Here is an 18,447-nt window from a genome sequence, read left to right on the forward strand (position 1 = left end):
CACAGTTGCACAAATGACTCGATAAAAGTCTGTTGAGAGAGTAAAATCTGGAAGCTTGTTAAAGTTCCTAAATGCACAGACGCACTCTCGTTTCATTATTTTATAACAGAAGATTAATGCTGTTGAAAAAAACTGAATCCTGAAGCTTTCACGCGACGGTGCTTTACCTTCACAGCTGAACATTAAACCAATGTAACAAATCAAACAATCATGTGTCGCTTTCACTTATTTTTTTCTGCACAATTTCTGACTGTATGTTTCCACAGTATAGAAAGCTGCTATGTTAAAAATAAGTTGATGGCATTTTTCTTTAGTTCCCTGCTGACTGTGACAGGATGAATAGGCTGGACTCTGTATTTTTGTTGAGAGACATATTATGAAGAAAGAATCTGTCTTTATGAAGTACTAAGATTTACTCTTCTGAAAGATTATAACACAATTTTTCCTCAAAGTATTTAATTTCTTTGCTTCAGATTCATGCGTCCCATTTTCAGCTTTCCCTGAAATTCCACCTTAAATATTTCTCTCTTTTTTTTTTAATCATAAACCAATTGTTCACATTTGACAAGTTTAAAATAAATATGTAAAGAGCAAAGTTAATCCTTAAATTCTAATAGTAGATTTTGGTATTTGTTATCCCTGGTTGACAGAAGTGTGCCCTAGTTTTAGACATTTCAACTTTGTCCTTTAAAATAATGTAAACTTGGCTTTCTATGGTACATTATCAGCTCATATTGTTTATTTTGTACAGGTGAGGGAATCCAACATGAACCAAAAAAACCCCGTTCCTAAAACCAGTTTGTGAGTGACATTAAAACTGTTTGTTTGCTGTTTGCAGGTGAAAAATAGGCAGGCCTTTCTCTCATTTTGTTCACTTCTCTGCAGGGAATCTTGATTATTCCTTTTTTCCTTCTGACTGTTTTGCATCACATTTGTTATAAAACGTAAAGTAACTGGAAACATTTCACAGTAAAAATATTTCCCTGTTATTTTTTTTTTCAAGAAATAAAGCTACAGAAAAAATCATAAAAATGTAGTAATTGGATTTAGATGGTAATATTCTTCTTGATTCTTTAACCAAGATTTTTGTTGGAGTTAAATGTCTTTAAGTAGTCCAAGAACCTTTCTCAAATCTTTCAATATTTTCCCGACCGTCTCCTGTCATTAAAATACACGTTATGAGGCCTGACAAGTTAACATGGCGGTTCTCAATTGAGTTCTATTCCATTTCACTCATATATCACAACTACAGTCACCTCAAGGCGCTTTATATTGTAAAGACCCTACAGTAGCAGAGAAAACACTCGCCATGTTACAGTAATTTAATATTGTCATTTTATTGAGAGACAGTCAGAGTTTTTCCTTATGTGTTCAAATTAAACCCGAGAACGTGGCTCTACGTGACATTAATCTGTTTTCAGCCGCATCACAGCCTTGTCGGTTGAGCTACGAAAAAACAAACAAAAAAAAGGTAGAGATGCGGTCATACAGCGGCTCGTTCTTTGAAGTGTTAAACTCGAAGCGTCCATTCAGGACCTTTTAAAAACCCCTCTATAACCTTTACTCGGCGTGGAGTTTAATCGTTGCTGTCGGTTGCAAAAAGCAAACAGAAGCCGACACTTTTCGTCCCCCCCCTCGCGACCACAAACCCGCACAACAACCCCCCAAACGTGTCTGCTATATCAGCCGCGAGCACTCGTGGCACACACTCGAAGGCTGTTAGCCCCCTCCTCCCTCGCGCCGCTGGAGTAACTTCAGAGTAGTTTTTAAGCACTTTATGAATGGACATGCGCGTTCATGTCACCCCACTACACAGGCTGCGCGTGGAGGGGAAGCAGCGTTCGCGCGCGCTCACAGTGAATTCATTTGTTCAGGTGATTAAGACGAGATCAGTCCCGCACGCACTCCTGGTCTGCATATTAGTTCCCGTAAACATTTCGTGGCGGAGTTATCTCTGACAGTATGCGGAGACTGAGAGTAAGGCGCGCTCGCGGAGGGATGTGTGACAGTTAAAGGGGTGAATTGCACTCTCTTGTTGTTGGGAACACCACAGCCGTGTTTGAAATATTACTCAACTGTAAAGCTTATAACAGGACTATGAATCAACTGTTATGGTGGTAGCTGTGAGATAAAACATCTCTTATGAAGAAGCCCACAACCCAACGCATCGCCTGCATGATCCCATGTTCATGTAATGGCGTATGTGGGCTCCTCGCCCTCCTCCTCTCATGTGCTGTATGTGCTCTCCACTGTCATGTGACTGCACATTCATTGTAGTAAATGGGCGTTGCCTGGTCAACATGGCCGATGACTGGCTCTCACATGTATGCAGTCTATAGTATTGTGTGTGTGTGTGTGTGTGTGTGTGTGAGGGAGAGGGGGACATACAAGGAAGGAATATGCTTTTCTATTGAAGCCGCAAACCTGGCTTTATAACACCTGTGTTTATGCTGGATACCATTTTAGAGCGGACCGTAAAGCTCTCTAACTCGACAACAACGCCAAGTGTGTTTTGTCTCCACGTCGCGGGTTATCCGTGGAGACTTTATTACAATCAGCAGGAATGGAGCACAAACATGTGACCTTACAATCTGAACATAAGGAGCACCTCAGTCACCGGCCTCGTCTCCCGTTTATCAATAGGTCACCGCTTTCTGATAAACTGTGCAACAGTGTAACACGCGAGGATCACTCCCTGATCCCGCTCGTATCACTGCGCAGACTGCATTTCCTACTATAGGTTAACTCCACTGCTTTGCCGTGGGGCCGCAGTTCCTCCGCCTGGTGTAATGGTTACATGACACGGCTATAGGAACACAAAATGGCGAGAAGAGGAGGAGGGGCGGAGGCGCAGAGGGGAGAGCTGGTGAAGGTGCTGAAACACCAATAGCTCATATGATTATTATTAATAATATTATTTTAAATACAAATTTAGACGAATGTTAAACGCAGGGATTATTTTAAGCGTAACGGGTTTACTGGTTTTCACAGAGGCTGAATCAGGCCTTTATAAGCGGCACACGTTGAATGTCAAATAATTAAAAAAGTCTGATCTGGTAAGTTTTTCCACGGTAACAGTGTCACAGGCGTAACCCTGAGGTGGAAGCTGTGCCTGTAAACCTAAAATACAAACGGCCCACCTAAACAGCGAGGCACAATTCCAACTTCTCAAAATGGAGACCCTCGCCTCTCCAAAATGGAGACCTACCGCACGAGCAGCGGGCGGGGTCACAGTGGCGAACAGAGCCTGAACTTTGACCCGTAGCCTACTGCTACACCCTCCCCCCCTTTAACCTAAAGGAATTCCCAAACTGAGGCCTCTCTCGCCAACATTACAGCCACGTTAAATTCAAAGTTCTCACAGACAGTGAATCAGCAACTGTTTTTCAGTTTTTTCTCTTTTATTCTGTTCTTGTCCCATGAGTATGTGAAAAATGTAAAACGGAATAAAGAAATAAAAGTAGGAAATAAATGGTATTATTATTATTTTTTGCATATTAATTTACCCAAGTTAACAACTCTGTTATTATAAGTCGGGGATATTTATGAGTAACACACATGTTGTGTACCTTAGTGCCTTCGCATGTAGCTGTTGAACTGCCAGCTTCCTCCACAAAGCTTGTGCTGGACTTATATTTAAGTTGTGGAATTAGGTGTTGATGGACCAATGAGAGTGCTGTCGGTGAGGGAAACAGCCTTTCCCCTATAAATCCAGGCAAATCGAGAAATGGTGACAGTAATGACAGGACAACCCTCTCCCTGACGGTTTCCCTCTTTCTCCAGGTCTGTGTTTAATTTTGCACAATATTGTTTGTTTTTTATTTTTTAGAAAAAAAATGCTGAATTGGTATTTTACAGGAAGAGAAGTTCACAGATGTAACAGACTGGCTCAGACTGGAATCAGCTTCCAAATATGCTGAAGATGGGGAGTGTTACTAATCGTGGGTTTGCTTATTTGGACAACAAAATCAGTAACTAACCTTTTGTTTACACACAGTTAAATTGCCAGACATCATGAACCCATTGAGAGCATGCGGTTTTCTGCCTTCTGTAATTCCACGTGGATTTACTCTTTAGGAAATGTTCCCTCCTTTTCTTTAACAGTTCTTTTCCACACCTGTGCATTAACACATATTTCCAGCTGGTAGGTGACGATCCTTTCCATTGACTGATGTGCTTCACTTGTCTCTTCTATCTAGCACGGACAGGCTACGGCTTTATTCTCCTTACATTGCACCACCCACCCATTCTTTTCCTCCCTCACCCCTATTCCCACCACCTCTTGCTCAGTTTCCTCCTTCCTCCTCCGGTTTGTGCTGTCTATTTAAAGCTCTCATGCATCTCAAGTTACTTCTACTGAAACTGTCACTCCAGCCACTCCAGGGGAAAGGCTGTAAGGGGAAAACTCCAGGGCATGGAGGAAGGAGAAACCATACAGAGATGTAGAAAGGAGTGGGAATACGTATGGAAGAAAAGGATGAGACACACCTGGGCCTGGTTTTCCACACCCACAGTGAGGCAAATGAGATTTCCCGGAGAGCAGACTTTCATTCTACTGGCTTTGGCATATTGCTCGAAAAGTTCTGGAAAAATATGTAGGCTGTTCATAAGGAGGCACCACTTGTTTGCTTAATAAAGAGTGAAAATAGCCCACTGTGACGGTTTTCTCATTGCAGTCTGTGAAGTTATTGTGGTTAAAGGAATTTATGATGAACCAGATTTTTAAATTCAAACGCCGATCCACCTGTAGCGGACCAGAAAAGCGTTTCTTTATCTGACCTGACCATCGATGGTCATTCTGTGTCTATTTAACCTCAGCGCTTTGAGGAACACTGTCTTTGAAGGGTAACCGGGCAGAGAAAGGATGGTGTCCATCTAACTGACGGATGTACAGGTGGGACTGGATGATGGGTCTTTGGCCGGTGACAAAGTTGTTGGGCAGATTGGGCCATGGTGTTTGGTTGCCATCATCCTCTCACTCTTCACCGTTAGCAATAAAATATTCATCTGCAATTTTAAGCCGGCCAGATAGCTCTTATAAAATATTAACCCCCTGCACTTCTGTGCTCTTGTGCCAGCAACCAGCTTTGCTTCTTGCTAGGGGATATTTGAGGGTTGAGGGTTTTGTAATGGAAGCAGGTAATGGCTTCTCTCTACACAATGGTCTCAAATTGTGTTCATGGGCTTTGCCAATCAGTAGTTGCACACCTAGCCAAAAAAATTAATTCAGTCACATATTTTTATTTTCCAAGGGGAGAGTAGGATAAAGAGATTTATTTTGTGCAATAAGGCTACAGCTAGTTAGCTTAATTACAGCATATCTCTCTCTGGAAAAAGAGTCACGCTTGTTTAGACACAAAAAAATAAATGTTTAGTTCTGTGAAAGTTTGCCACCGTGGTCGCTAATAATGAAAGGTAAAAACAAAGCCGTGAGTGTTGTTATTGGCTAAATAAAGTGCAAAGATGTTCCAGTTTTTATAATTTGGCTGTTTTATTTTAAACAATCATAATTTTCCTAGAAGCTTCTTTAAGCCACACTCGCGTCTTTCGATTTGTTTATTGAGCCTGTTCGGCTCATTTGTCACTGTGGTTTAGTAGAGTGATTGTAGGTGAGGTCACTTGAGACTCTGCAGAAAGCAGTTAATGCTCAATAATAAAAGTGCAGATAAAAAAACTTTGAGATGTATTGATGAGCACTTGTGGCACCATTTGTATGCATGTTGTTTTCCCATTACTGGGAGTATTTGTTTGACTGAGGTCAATCCAGCTGCATCATCTTAATATTTTAAGGTTTGGTTAAAGTCTGCAGATAACAAACTGTGTTTGATTTGATCTGACAAGAAACCATTCTGAACGCCACATGCTGAAAATCTTCTGTCTTTGACCATGTATCCTTTCTCTTTACACCTAAGACTCTCCAAATATGTCTCATTAATATAAATGTTTATTCAGTAAATAAAAATAGTAGCGCATGTCATCTGGGTTTTATTTGTTCTGCTGGAAGAGATGGCAGTGAAACCTGTCAAACATGTTTTTTGTGTCACTGAAAAGTCCCACTGGGAGCAGTAAAGCACTGTAAAACACATGCATCCACACATCACAGCCCTGACTGTGGGTGACTTTACACTTTGTGGCTTTGAATGCTGCCATGTTAGATTGTGTGTGTTATTACATGTATGTGCGTTTTGTGCTACTCGACTGCTGGGGACAGTTTTCATTGATTTTTCAGCTCTGAGCCTCTCTTTATTTCAGAAATGAAATTAAAAGAAACACTGCTGCTTGCAGTGCCATTACACACAGCTTCTCTAAAACTTTGTTCATTAAGCATAACTAAAACCAATTGGATGATTTCTGATGTTAACAGGAAATGCTTTGCCTTATTCATAGAGAGTGAAACAACCAATAAATTTATTCGTGGTTAACTCATGGTTTCGTTATGGCACGAGAGTCTCCGTAAGCAAAACAAACTAAAAGTAGACTGAATTATTACAAAAATGCATTTTTGTTTAAGTAACGTTTTCCTCTTAAAACACTGATGTTTTCATGTGTCTCATGAACTAGTGAGTGTAATGCTAGAAATACTACATGTATACATCAGAGACTAAAGATGTGTCTTCAAGTGGTTTTGGAGATGTGAAATGTTGGTGAGGTCCTAGATTGAAGAGGGAGAAGGCCCAGTCTCCTCTGCTGTCGTCTGCTTCATGGTACCAGAAGTATCTGATCAGCTGACTGTAACGATCTATTAGCAGTATGCCCAGTTAAGAGTTCAGAAAGGTCCCAATCTATTTAGTGAGTAAAGCAGCAGTAAAGGTACTTTTGTGACGACTTGTTTCCCCTTTGTAGCCTTGTAACCAGCAGCATACTTCTCACATCATTAGTGAAGCTCTGAACAGGCGTTGGAACTATTTTGTGTATAGCTGCCTTGATGGTGGACATGATGACATTTGGGGGACATAGAAGGATCCAAGAACGGGATCGTTATTGAGTTCCTGTTGTACTTTTTGCTGTGAAAGTTTAGGACGTCACGTTTACACCCACAGACCTGCCTCACTGTGGTATTGGAGGCTAATCTGAAGAGCTCTGACCCTCGGCCTTTGACTCCCCCTCCTAGAGCAAAGACTTTTTCCTCTCTCCTCTCCTCCACCACCTCCTTGAGGACCTCACTTTTCATTCTTTTGGCTTCTTTCCTTTCTTCTTGTCTTTCTCTTTGCTCCATTGTCCTGCTGGGGACTAGAGCAGAGCATGGATTTAATGCCTTCACAGCTGAGGGAACCTCATCACCTTCAGTTTTTATATTCAACCTTGGGCATTTTCAAGCTGCATTGACAATGGGTTTCCATCTTTGCGTATCAACGCGGACCCGGGGGTGAACGTCTCAAAGCAGATTTCTTTCTTTTTTCGTTAATTTATGTTTATTTTAAGCTGTGCAGTTTGACACTTGACACTCCTATGTCTAATGACAAAACATATATTATAGAGAATAACGTCTTAATTTTGTGAAGCAGCTGAACAGATATGTCAAAGGCAGGCAAACCCACATGTAAGTAAAAAAGGTGATACTTAAAACTGAAAAGATATAACAGATGAGCAATGTAGCACATAAGTAAATGTGAAGCATTTTGTTGTGCTGTCCATCCGCCCACCCATCCATCTTCTTTTCCCGCCCATTCTTAACTTGTTGCCATGGTTTCAGCCAATGGTGTAGGCTGTTGGTTGGCAGGTGGTGACGCCAGAGGTCAAACAGGTTCAGTGACCGTGGCCTGATGGGGGGTTGGGATATATTTGTCTGCGGGGGTGATGGGTTGGAATGACATCGGAAAGGATAATGAGGAGCTAATGTGTTGATAAAGTTGAACTTTGGTGTAGTCGGTGGTATTTAAACATGTAACATTTGGACAGGTCTGTCCAAAAAGCACTCATCGAGGATCAAAAGGGTTTTCTTTCTTTTTTGGTGAGGTGGGGGGAATGGAGTATGGATGGAGGATGTCAGGTATTCTATATGTACAAAAGACTATTCATCTGTGCTCCAGCCTCCTGGGGGGTTAGGCTGGCGTTTAGTATGGGGGTTGGCTATTTAAAGCTATTGATGCTCAGTTGGGTGGAGTGCATGGTTCTTAAAGACGGTAAAGATGGAAGAATGATTGGCTAAAGGTTTTTAAGTTATTTAGAATGGTTATTTTATTTGGCTAACATTAAAAGATGCCACTAGCATGATTCTTCAATATAAACGGCTTCATTAAAAGTGAAAGATGTAGCAGATAGAGTAGTCTGGAGTAAGGATGAAAATGAGGAAGGTTCATGCCTGTGGAAATCTATCCACTGGTAAACTGGTTAAAAAAAGAGATGTGGGCAGGAAAACCAGATCTGTTCACACATTTAAAAAAGCTGATACAAATGGGTTTATTAGAGGGGGGAAAAAATGTGTCGGACTATGGTTCTCTCGTTGTGTGTGGGTGGTGTGGCAAGATCCTGGTTTACTACTCTTCAGCAACTAGAGCGCCAATGTTTGCCTATGGCAGTTGGATGGGGTTATAATGTATTTGAGGAAGTACATATATCTAAGCAAGAAGGGAAAAAAAAAACAGATATTTTGCGAGTCACACTAGAATCAGGATCCATCATGCTAGCCAAGAACAAGCATGTTATCTAAGTTCAGAGAGATGGCAGTACAGATGGCAGAGTAATATCAGCACCTTATGGGCAACATGTCGAGGTGATATAGGACAGATCTATATGAGAAATGCAGAGAATTTGCCAACTGGCTAGCTCGAGTCTGACATGTTCAGATAGAGACGATTCAAAAAGCTTTGTTTTGAAAATAGCATGTAGGGTTAAAGGTGAGTTTTAAGTTTACAGAGTCAGTATTAAGTCATTGATGAAAAACTAAACGGTTGCAGAATGGAAACCTTCACTGTAATTAGTATTTCAGTGAAATTACCATGTTTGTTAGCTGCAAACTTGCTTTATCCGCTGGAGATGGTGTTCCTTTAGTTTTACCAATGCTGTCTTGTCCTGGCATAATTTTCCAGTGTTGTAAAATATCGTTGGCAGTAGTTTCAAAATACTTGGTTTGACTTATTGTGAAACTCCATCCACTGATGTGTGCATGAGACATTGATGCAGACTTGGAATCATTTTGGCTGGCCTGTTATTCCTGGGAAGGTTTACCACTGTTCCAAGTTGTGGATAGTGGCTATCATCATAGTTCACTGGAGTCCCAGGGCAGGAGGCAGGGTACACGCTGGACAGGTCACCAGTCTGTTGTAGAGAAACCTAACTGTTCACTGCTTGAACAGCAAATGTGCATCTTTAGATCTGTAGCTCACAGGGCTTGTTTCTAAGTAATATAAACTTTTTCATCTGAACTAATAATAGCAAAGAAGGTTGGTGCACTGTTTTGGTTTAGTGTTGGACCAAAAGGCTATCTTGCTTTCATCACCTGTTTGTCACTCAGGACACGCTCTGGCTTCATTCAGTAGCTGCTTCTTCCTGTCACTCTCTTGTATCTCTGAGTTACACACACACACACACACACACACACACACACACACACACACACACACACACACACACACACACACACACACACACACACGTCCTTTTTAAACATCATAAGCAGTATTTCATTCTCTTGAAGGTTTTAATTGCTTCTTTCCGTTTGCAAAGCTTTAATATTTCCTTAAATCCTCCTCTTCTTCCTTCCACAGAACCAGGAAACTCCAGATCAGAAACATTCCACCTCACCTGCAGTGGGAGGTTAGTTCCCATTTCCCTTTTTTTTTTTTTTTTTTTTTTTAAGGATTATAACGTACCAATTTTATGACTGAGACTTCAGATGGCCACATCATATTACAAATACCTTGCTTGCATATGTGTAAACTGTTGCCCAGGTAAAAGTGAAACAAGCCAGCTTGGCTGCATTGAGCAGGGATTTTAAACAAAAGTGATGTTTGTATTTTGTTATTGTTTTGTGTGTTAATGGCGCTTCAACACAGGGCAAAGGTGCCAGACAGAAAACCCAGGTCTATAATGAGGGTAAACTAGGAACCAAGTTTATTAGAGTTAACTAAAGCTAAACAAAAAAAAACGTTTGAAGTGAATGGGGGAGAAAAAAAATTGAAACTGGGGCGTCTGTATCAAGTAAGAGTCCTAGGCTAGACTCCCCCCATGCTAACCAAGCCTACCTCAGACATGCCCAGATTAACAACGTCTGCATCAGGTGTTGAGGAACCAGGACACCCTGATGAGAACTGGGCTACTGGAGCAAGACAGCGTCGGTGGGAAACAGACGAAACTAGGGCGCTGTTGGAATGCTACATGAATAGGATGAGCTAGGCGAGTGGCTCCTGGAGATCCCAGGAACAACATCCGAGATCTCTGTGCAGAAGAGCGCAGTCCTAGGAACAGCTAAGATACTGTGCAGAACCCTCAGGCTCCCAGGCCTCTGGTAGAGACCCTAGCTTGAAGGATAGACTGCCCGCAGGGGTGAGAGGGGAAGATTTAAAAAAAAAGAAGAAAATTTAATAATATAATGCAACAGAAATGGAATAGAAAGAAGAGTGCAGAAGGCACTTTTAGGACAAAACTACAGACCTTTCTTCCCCCTTTAGGCTTTAAATCTGTTGATTCATCAAACATGACTGACTACAGAAGAATGGAATGTGGAAGGATCACCATGTTCCCTACATTTGGTGTGTAGCTCTGTGCACTTTCATTGTTTTTGTGAAGGCGTGGCACACCCGTCTGCCTCTTCTGGCAAGCGAGCGGCTGTGGGAGTGGCTCCGTGTGTGCATGTGCATATGTGTGCCAGACTTCTGCCTTTGTCCACGTGAGGGCAACGTCTCAATGCAAAGCTGACTGAAACGTGCTTTAAATAAACCTTAATGAACATCCAGAATTTACAGGTGCACATGATTTAACGTCAGAATAAAAGATTTTGGGGGTCAGGCATTCACGACATCATCATCTATGTATGAATGTAAAATAATGAAAGTTCAGTAAATATGTTGGGTTGAATAGTTTGCTGTTAATACATTTAAGTCCTCCAATTTCCTCAAACTTAACAGTAATAAAACTGAAGTTTTACTTGTCGGTACACCATCTATCTTAACCAAATCCCACAGCTTTTCCATTTACACTGAAAATTCTCCCACCCTTCCCTCCCCCCAGGTTAAGAGTTTGGGTGTCATACTTGATAATACTCTTTCATTCCAGTCTCACATTAATTACATAACCCGGTCTGCTTACTTCCATTTACGTAATATTAACCGACTCCGTCCCTTCCTTACCCCTCATGCTGCTGCCATCCTTGTCCATAGTCTTATTACATCCCGTATTGATTACTGTAATTCCCTCCTATTTGGTCTCCCTAAAAGGTCCCTTCATAAACTCCAACTTCTTCAAAATTCTGCAGCTCGGATCATAACCCGTACTCCGTTAAGTGCTCATATTACCCCAGTTCTTCAGCAGCTTCACTGGTTGCCCATAGAAGCCAGGATAAATTTTAAAATCTTACTTCTTACATACAAGTGTATCCATAAATCTGCTCCTTCATATTTGTGTGACCTGCTCCATATCACCACTGTTTCCGCCCCTCTCAGATCATCATCTGCTATTCATCTTACTGTTCCGTCCTCACACCTTATTACTATGGGAAACAGAGCTTTCAGTCGCTCTGCTCCCCGGCTCTGGAACTCTCTTCCCCCTGCACTAAGAAATATAGACTCCCTCTCCGTATTTAAGACACAGCTCAAAACACATCTGTTTAAACTGGCTTATTCGCTTTAATGCTGATTTTATCTGTTGTCACGCTCTGTTTTGTAATTTTAACTTATTTTATGTATTTTATGACTACTTTTCCTTTTATTAATTGTGTTTTTTGTAAGGTGACCTTGGGTTTCTGAAAGGCGCCCTCAAATAAAATGTATTATTATTATTATTATTAAGTTGAAAATTTTCAAAGGGGAAAAATAAAACAATCCAGATTTATCCTGGTAAATTTAGAGCTTTAAGTTTGTGTAAATATGTGAATGTCTGTCTTTGGGGTGGAGTTGGGGAGTCATGATGACTCTTTTTATTTTATTTTCATTGTATTTTATTTTATTTTATTCTAAAGTAAGATCTGAGTTTTGGGTTTGCTTTTAAATCTCATCAATTATGACTGGTGTGATCTGAGGTTATATTTACATATTTAACATTTGTAACTGATTGTCCAGCAGCCTCATTTTATTTCTCTCTCAGTCTTTTTCTGCTAAATTTATCTTGATTAAAGTCATTTCATTGTCAAAGATTGACCAGCTGAGTGGTGTAATTCCTCATTTATTGTGTCTTTTGCTTCTGAGCTGACTCTTTAGGTGGTTTGATATAAGGTCAAGTCCAGGATGTTGGAATATTTCCTGCAGACCTGTCAACAAACACATAAATCATGAAATATCTTACTTAAGTGAATGCACACCAGTGTCTAATATTACTCTACACATATGTTTGTCAAATAATTTGTGCTAACAAAAGCATTTTTTAATTGAATGACATTGTCTTGGATTTCCCTAAAATGGTTTGCTGGTATTTTCCACTGTCTGATGGTGTTCCCTTCTCTCCGTCTGTCCATCAGGTGCTGGATGGACTCTTGGGCCAGTGTGGAACCGTAGAAAACTGTGAACAAGGTGAGATCTCAATAAACTTGAAGCACATTTTTATGTTAGTACTTTTTACTTATTGCTTTTCTCTCCCACATGTGTCATTATATGAAAATATCTGGCAGTGAAATTGCCAACTTCTCCTTGTGCGCTATAGTTGGACAGCATAACGCTTTGCTGACACCTAGTGGCAGCACATTGGTAACTGCAGATCAGCTGAGCGAGTTTGTGGAGAAAGTTAACCACCAAAAACCTTTTGGCAAAGAGGTTTCTGCAGCATATTAGCAGATTTGATTTGGCACAATTCTTTGACCTGGTGTCAAAGCAGAGTTTAGACTTTACAGTAGCTCCTAATCTCAAACCAATGATGAAACGTGTTCAGCACTGCACCGTGGATCCACAAGATATTTTCACTTGGTCCTCATCTTAAACCCACTGGTTCAGTTACATTTATTTTATATTTTCACCATCAATTAATCAAATGAATAATTACTATTATCTTTTAAAGGTTTTTACTAAAGCGCAGGGCGTTCAATTAATGATCCAATGTTCAAAAGATATTTGATTAATTCAGATTTGTCACATTTTAGATGATAGCGTTCAGTTTTGCGGCGTGAAAACCAGTGATTTGATCAAAGTAGTAGGTTATTATTAATGATCACTTGATTATTATAATTAATCAAGTCTTTGCTTCAATTGTTTAAAAAGTGGACAAAGAGGAAAGCTTTTTTTTTAGAAGTCCAGTTAACACCTTTCACACAGATTAAACCCCTGCTCCCTGATTTTCAAGCACACTATCACATATATTATTATTATTGTTATTGTTATTATTTATTTATTTATTTAGTTTTTTTTTTTTTTATCATTGCAAGCCATCAGTTCCTCAGACATTAGTGAGAACAAGTAGAGCTAGCAGGAACGTCACTGTTGAGGTACTCCATGGGACAGAAGTAGAAAATGCTGGCAGTATCATATAACCGACTGGCTAACTGTGGATATTAATCACTGATTCAATTTGAGCCTGGACCAGACAGCATGCTATTGATCCATAAACTTTAGAGTATACGATGGAAGGAAAAAACACAGCAACTCTTTCTGCATTAGCTGCTGGTAACATATATTCTGATCTTCATCTACAGTAACTTACAGTTACAGCCAAAAACAACGTGGTTAAGCTAATATTGATTGAAAACATTAACCTATGTATTAGTGATGCACAGTTTCACCTGTACTCACTGCAGACACTTTTTTTGGATGCTTGTTATTTCCACCGTTTAAGATGAGAGATACTCAAGTTATTCCAAAAGTTCACAAATGACTGTGGCTGCCAATATTCATGCTTTAGAAAGCATATCTGGGATTTAGTCATTCAGTCACAGTACACAAAAAGGGTTCAGCGGCATGTCTTCTAAACCATTTTGGTGTTTAGTTGTTTTTAAAGAGAAACATAACTCTCTGTGATGTGCTTTTTAAATGTAGTAGCAAAACACAAAGAACCTTCCTGTAGCTGCCAGATTAGCAGAGATGGTGTATGTTTCTGTGTTTTACATGAGCTGGAGCAATATATGAAGTGTATAAATTTTATTTATTTATACAACACTAAATCACAACAACAGTTGCCTCAAGGTGCCTTATACTGTATTCTAAGGTAGACCCTACAATAACACTACAGAGAAAAACCCAACAATCATATCATACACTATGAGCAAGCACTTTGGCAACAGTGGGAAGGAAAAACTCCCCTTTAACAGGAAGAAACCTCCAACAGAACCAGGCTCGGGGTGGGGGGGGTGGTGGCATCTGCTGCGACCGGTTGGGGTGAGAGAAGGAAGACAGGATTAAAAACGTGCTGTGGAAGAGAGACAGAGATTAATAACAAGTGTGATTCAGTGCAGAGAGGTCTATTACCACATAGTGAGTGAGAAAGGTGACTGAAGAAGAAATAGTTAATGTATCACTGGAAGCTGGTTCCACAGATGAGGGGCCTGAAAACTGAAGGCTCTGTCGCCTATTCTACTTTTAAATACACTAAAAGTAGTTGTAGGTCAAAGCACATTTTCACACTTTGGGCTTTCGGTGTATTCGAGTGTGCAGGCCACAGATTTTGTTAAACCCTGCCTTAGAGAGAACACTCAGGATTGCTTAAGTAAACTTTCCAGAACACCAGATGCTAAATAACTAGGAATAAATGACTGATTAATGTGTGTTTTCACCCCTTTATGTAATGTTTTTTGTACAATCACATTGTAAGTGGCCAAACTTGCCTGTTTAAATGCAGTTAGGCTAGTGCAAAAAGTATGGTTCTACCAATGATAAATATCCATGTTGACCTAGGAGCTTGTAATCACCCATGTCCACCAGTAATAAAGCAATAAATATCTCACTGAATACACTTGAAAAAGTAGTTTTTGATGAGAAAAGCACGCGTGCACTAATGTGTCACACACATCAGTCAGTTAGTGAGGATGTTGTGTTGTTTCTGCAGCAGGACACTGTGTTACAAGTTACAATGTATTCAGTCTTCCTCTTTTCTTTCTTTCAGTCAACACAGATAGTGAGACCGCAGTGGTTAATGTTACCTATGCAACCCGGGAACAAGCCAGGCAGTAAGTTGCTTAATATTTTTCTGTCTCTTGTTGTTTCCACAGTCTTTTGAATTTTGCTCCATTTTGTGTATACCAAACCGCTGAGGTGTGTGAAAAGTTGAATCATGACTTTGTGTAGCATTTATTGCAATATCTACCTCCAAAGAGTCTGTTGTTATGCTCTAATTAATTATGTATTATATATATATGTTTATTGCGGAGACCTCTTAAAAATGTGCTGTGTCGATAATCAAATACTTCTAATGAAAAAAAGTGTATCGTATGACCTACTGCTGCTGTGCTGGGTCCTCAGAGCCATCCAGAAGCTGAACGGATACCAGTTTGAAAACAATGCCCTGCGTGTCTCCTACATCCCCGATGAAACCTCTGAACTGGAGGGAGGCCAGCGGGGGCCTGATAATGGCCGGCGACCTGGCTACGGGCCCCGGGGCGGGCCCCGCGGTGGGTCCCCGAATTCTGGGATGCCCTCCAAACCTCCACATGCCGACATCCCTCTGAGACTGCTGGTGCCCACACAGTACGTCGGCGCAATCATTGGCAAGGAAGGAGCCACCATTCGTAACATCACAAAGCAGACACAGAGCAAGTGGGTAACAGTGTGATGTGTTTATTTCACACTTAATGTATGATGTATATGATATGATAGTTTGATGGATCACAGCATTCTGATATGAACACTCCAGATTAAATTTATGCCTTTAAATGCTCAAATATAAAAATTTGATATTTATTGTTCCTAGAAAGAAAAATCTGCTTTCATAACTGTATCTAGATAGTCTGGTTCTTTTTTTTAAAAAAATGCTTTTTTATATTTTAAAACTCTCCTTTTGAGTTTATTCCCTGTGTCAGAATGGAGATACAAAATTCCATGTGTGTATTTCTTTCTGTTGCTGCAGGATTGATGTCCACCGCAAGGAGAATGCGGGTGCTGCTGAGAAGCCCATCAGCATTCACTCTACCCCTGAGGGCTGCTCAGCAGCCTGTCGCATGATCCTGGACATTATGCACCAGGAGGCCAAAGACACTAAGACGTAAGTTATCGTAGTGATCCAGCACGGTAACAACCTGATGCAGTAAAACTGATCCTGGAGCTGATGAGTTCTCTGTAGCAGCAAGCATGAAAATAACAGTGGGTTCCACTTGCAGTGCTGATGAGGTCCCTCTGAAGATCATGGCTCACAACAACTTTGTTGGCCGGCTGATTGGGAAAGAGGGACGCAACCTGAAGAAAATTGAGCAGGACACGGATACCAAGATCACCATTTCCCCGTAAGACATACACACACCAATTTGTGGTTGTGTATTAGCTGAGGTGAATGATTTGTTAATTTAAAGCATAGAAAGACACCTCACTGCAGCTCACCCATGAGCGGATAACATTTCTAGTTGAGCCACATCAGTGAGTAACACCTTGCCGTGTGCCGTCTCTGTGTGCAGTCTCCAGGACCTGACGCTGTATAATCCAGAGAGAACCATCACAGTTAAAGGCTCCATCGAAGCCTGCTGTCAGGCTGAGGTGGAGATCATGAAGAAGGTCAGAGAGGCTTACGAGAACGACATCGCAGCGATGAATGTGAGTGCACGCGCACAGAAAACTGGAGGGGAGCGCAGCAACAGACTTTGAACACAGCGAACTTATGATTGCAATATGATGGCGAGACTGTTTGAATCGTATTCAAATAATGTCAGTAGTACAGCACAAGTACGAGATATGTTCTTTTTTTCTTTGTGTTGGTTCAACACTAGAACCAGCCCACCTATTGTAACTGTCCTTGCGGTTTCTTACCTACACTGTCCTTCTCTTCAGCAACAGACACATCTGATCCCTGGCCTTAACCTGGGTGCTCTGGGCCTTTTCCCTTCTTCCTCCAATATGCCCCCCCCACCGCCTGGAAATGCAGTTGGTGGCACCCCCTATGGCTGCTTTGGGGTAAGATTACCTGAGAGATCAGCTGATTATAGTTTTCTTTCTTTTTTCTTTTTAAAAGACTGTTGCCATTTATTTAATGGGATTTTCTTGGCTTTGTTTTTTTTTTTCAGGCTCCAGAACAGGAGACGGTCCATGTTTACATCCCAGCACAGGCGGTGGGAGCAATCATTGGAAAGAAAGGACAGCACATCAAACAGCTGAGCCGCTTTGCTGGAGCCTCCATTAAGGTGTGTTGATAGACTCTGATGCATCTTTTAAACACTTTTCAGGGGAAAAATACTTTGTTTGCATTTGCAGCAAAGTATTTTGAAAATACTAATATTTCCTTTTCCAAATACTGCTAGATGCTGAGGACTACAGAGCATTTACACTTCTAGTTAGATTTGATCAAACCAAACACTGAGATTTTAATAATGTATTTCTTGTATCTCCTTCAGATCGCACCAGCTGAATCTCCAGACTCCAAAATGAGGATGGTGATTGTGACAGGACCCCCTGAGGCTCAGTTTAAGGTAATCACTGACAGTCATTCACCTCTTTTGTTTGACATAACATCCCTGGTTGGTGGAACAACTTGCTGTTGGAAACTGTTAACCTTCTTTTGTTTGCCCTCTCCTCCAGGCTCAGGGCAGAATCTATGGCAAACTGAAGGAAGAGAACTTCTTTGGGCCAAAGGAAGAGGTCAAACTTGAGACTCACATCAAGATGGCAGCTGCTGCTGCAGGAAGAGTGATTGGCAAGGGAGGCAAGACGGTAAGCCACAAAACCATATACCTTGTTGTACTTCCAGTAGTAATATATTCTGCACACCAGAGTGCTTCAAGTGAGGACTGTTGCTGCCTCACTAACCAAGTCTCATGTCTCCAGGTGAACGAGCTGCAAAACCTGACAGCAGCTGAGGTGGTGGTTCCCAGAGAACAGACACCTGATGAAAACGACCAGGTCATCGTCAAGATCAATGGGCATTTCTATGCTAGCCAGGTACACCTTTACTGTTTCATAATGTGCTCATATATCATGTTTTCAACAAACTGTTCTATGGTTATAAGCTATGAAGTATCACTACTGTTAAAATGACCTTTGTAATGGGTCATTTTGTTTTGACACATAATTATGTGTCAGTTTTTGTTTGCAGGGATTTTTCTTTGACTCTCATAATCCAAAAAGTGTGAGTGTGAGACAAATTCAGTGACCACTTCTAATTAGCAATGATGGAAAAAAAAGAAGAAGAAAAAACCTCTCTGATTGGTTGAAATTTGAACTCACATCTAGGTGG

The 18,447-nt window shown here is 40.9% G+C and overlaps 1 protein-coding gene across 1 annotated transcript in view; it reads left to right on the forward strand.

The window, feature by feature from the left end:
- Nucleotides 1-18,447, forward strand: part of igf2bp1 (insulin-like growth factor 2 mRNA binding protein 1) — a 44,871-nt gene that overhangs the window by 21,062 nt on the left and 5,362 nt on the right. The window contains exons 3-14 of the mRNA XM_039611212.1: nucleotides 9,708-9,756; nucleotides 12,611-12,662; nucleotides 15,178-15,241; nucleotides 15,534-15,827; nucleotides 16,138-16,272; nucleotides 16,388-16,510; nucleotides 16,679-16,814; nucleotides 17,049-17,171; nucleotides 17,282-17,398; nucleotides 17,609-17,683; nucleotides 17,793-17,924; nucleotides 18,039-18,152. Coding sequence (XP_039467146.1) covers nucleotides 9,708-9,756; nucleotides 12,611-12,662; nucleotides 15,178-15,241; nucleotides 15,534-15,827; nucleotides 16,138-16,272; nucleotides 16,388-16,510; nucleotides 16,679-16,814; nucleotides 17,049-17,171; nucleotides 17,282-17,398; nucleotides 17,609-17,683; nucleotides 17,793-17,924; nucleotides 18,039-18,152 — 1,414 coding nt within the window. The remainder of the gene's footprint in view (nucleotides 1-9,707; nucleotides 9,757-12,610; nucleotides 12,663-15,177; nucleotides 15,242-15,533; nucleotides 15,828-16,137; nucleotides 16,273-16,387; nucleotides 16,511-16,678; nucleotides 16,815-17,048; nucleotides 17,172-17,281; nucleotides 17,399-17,608; nucleotides 17,684-17,792; nucleotides 17,925-18,038; nucleotides 18,153-18,447) is intronic.

This window comes from Oreochromis aureus, linkage group 4 (genome assembly GCF_013358895.1).
Source record: "Oreochromis aureus strain Israel breed Guangdong linkage group 4, ZZ_aureus, whole genome shotgun sequence".
Taxonomy (NCBI): Eukaryota; Metazoa; Chordata; class Actinopteri; order Cichliformes; family Cichlidae; genus Oreochromis; species Oreochromis aureus.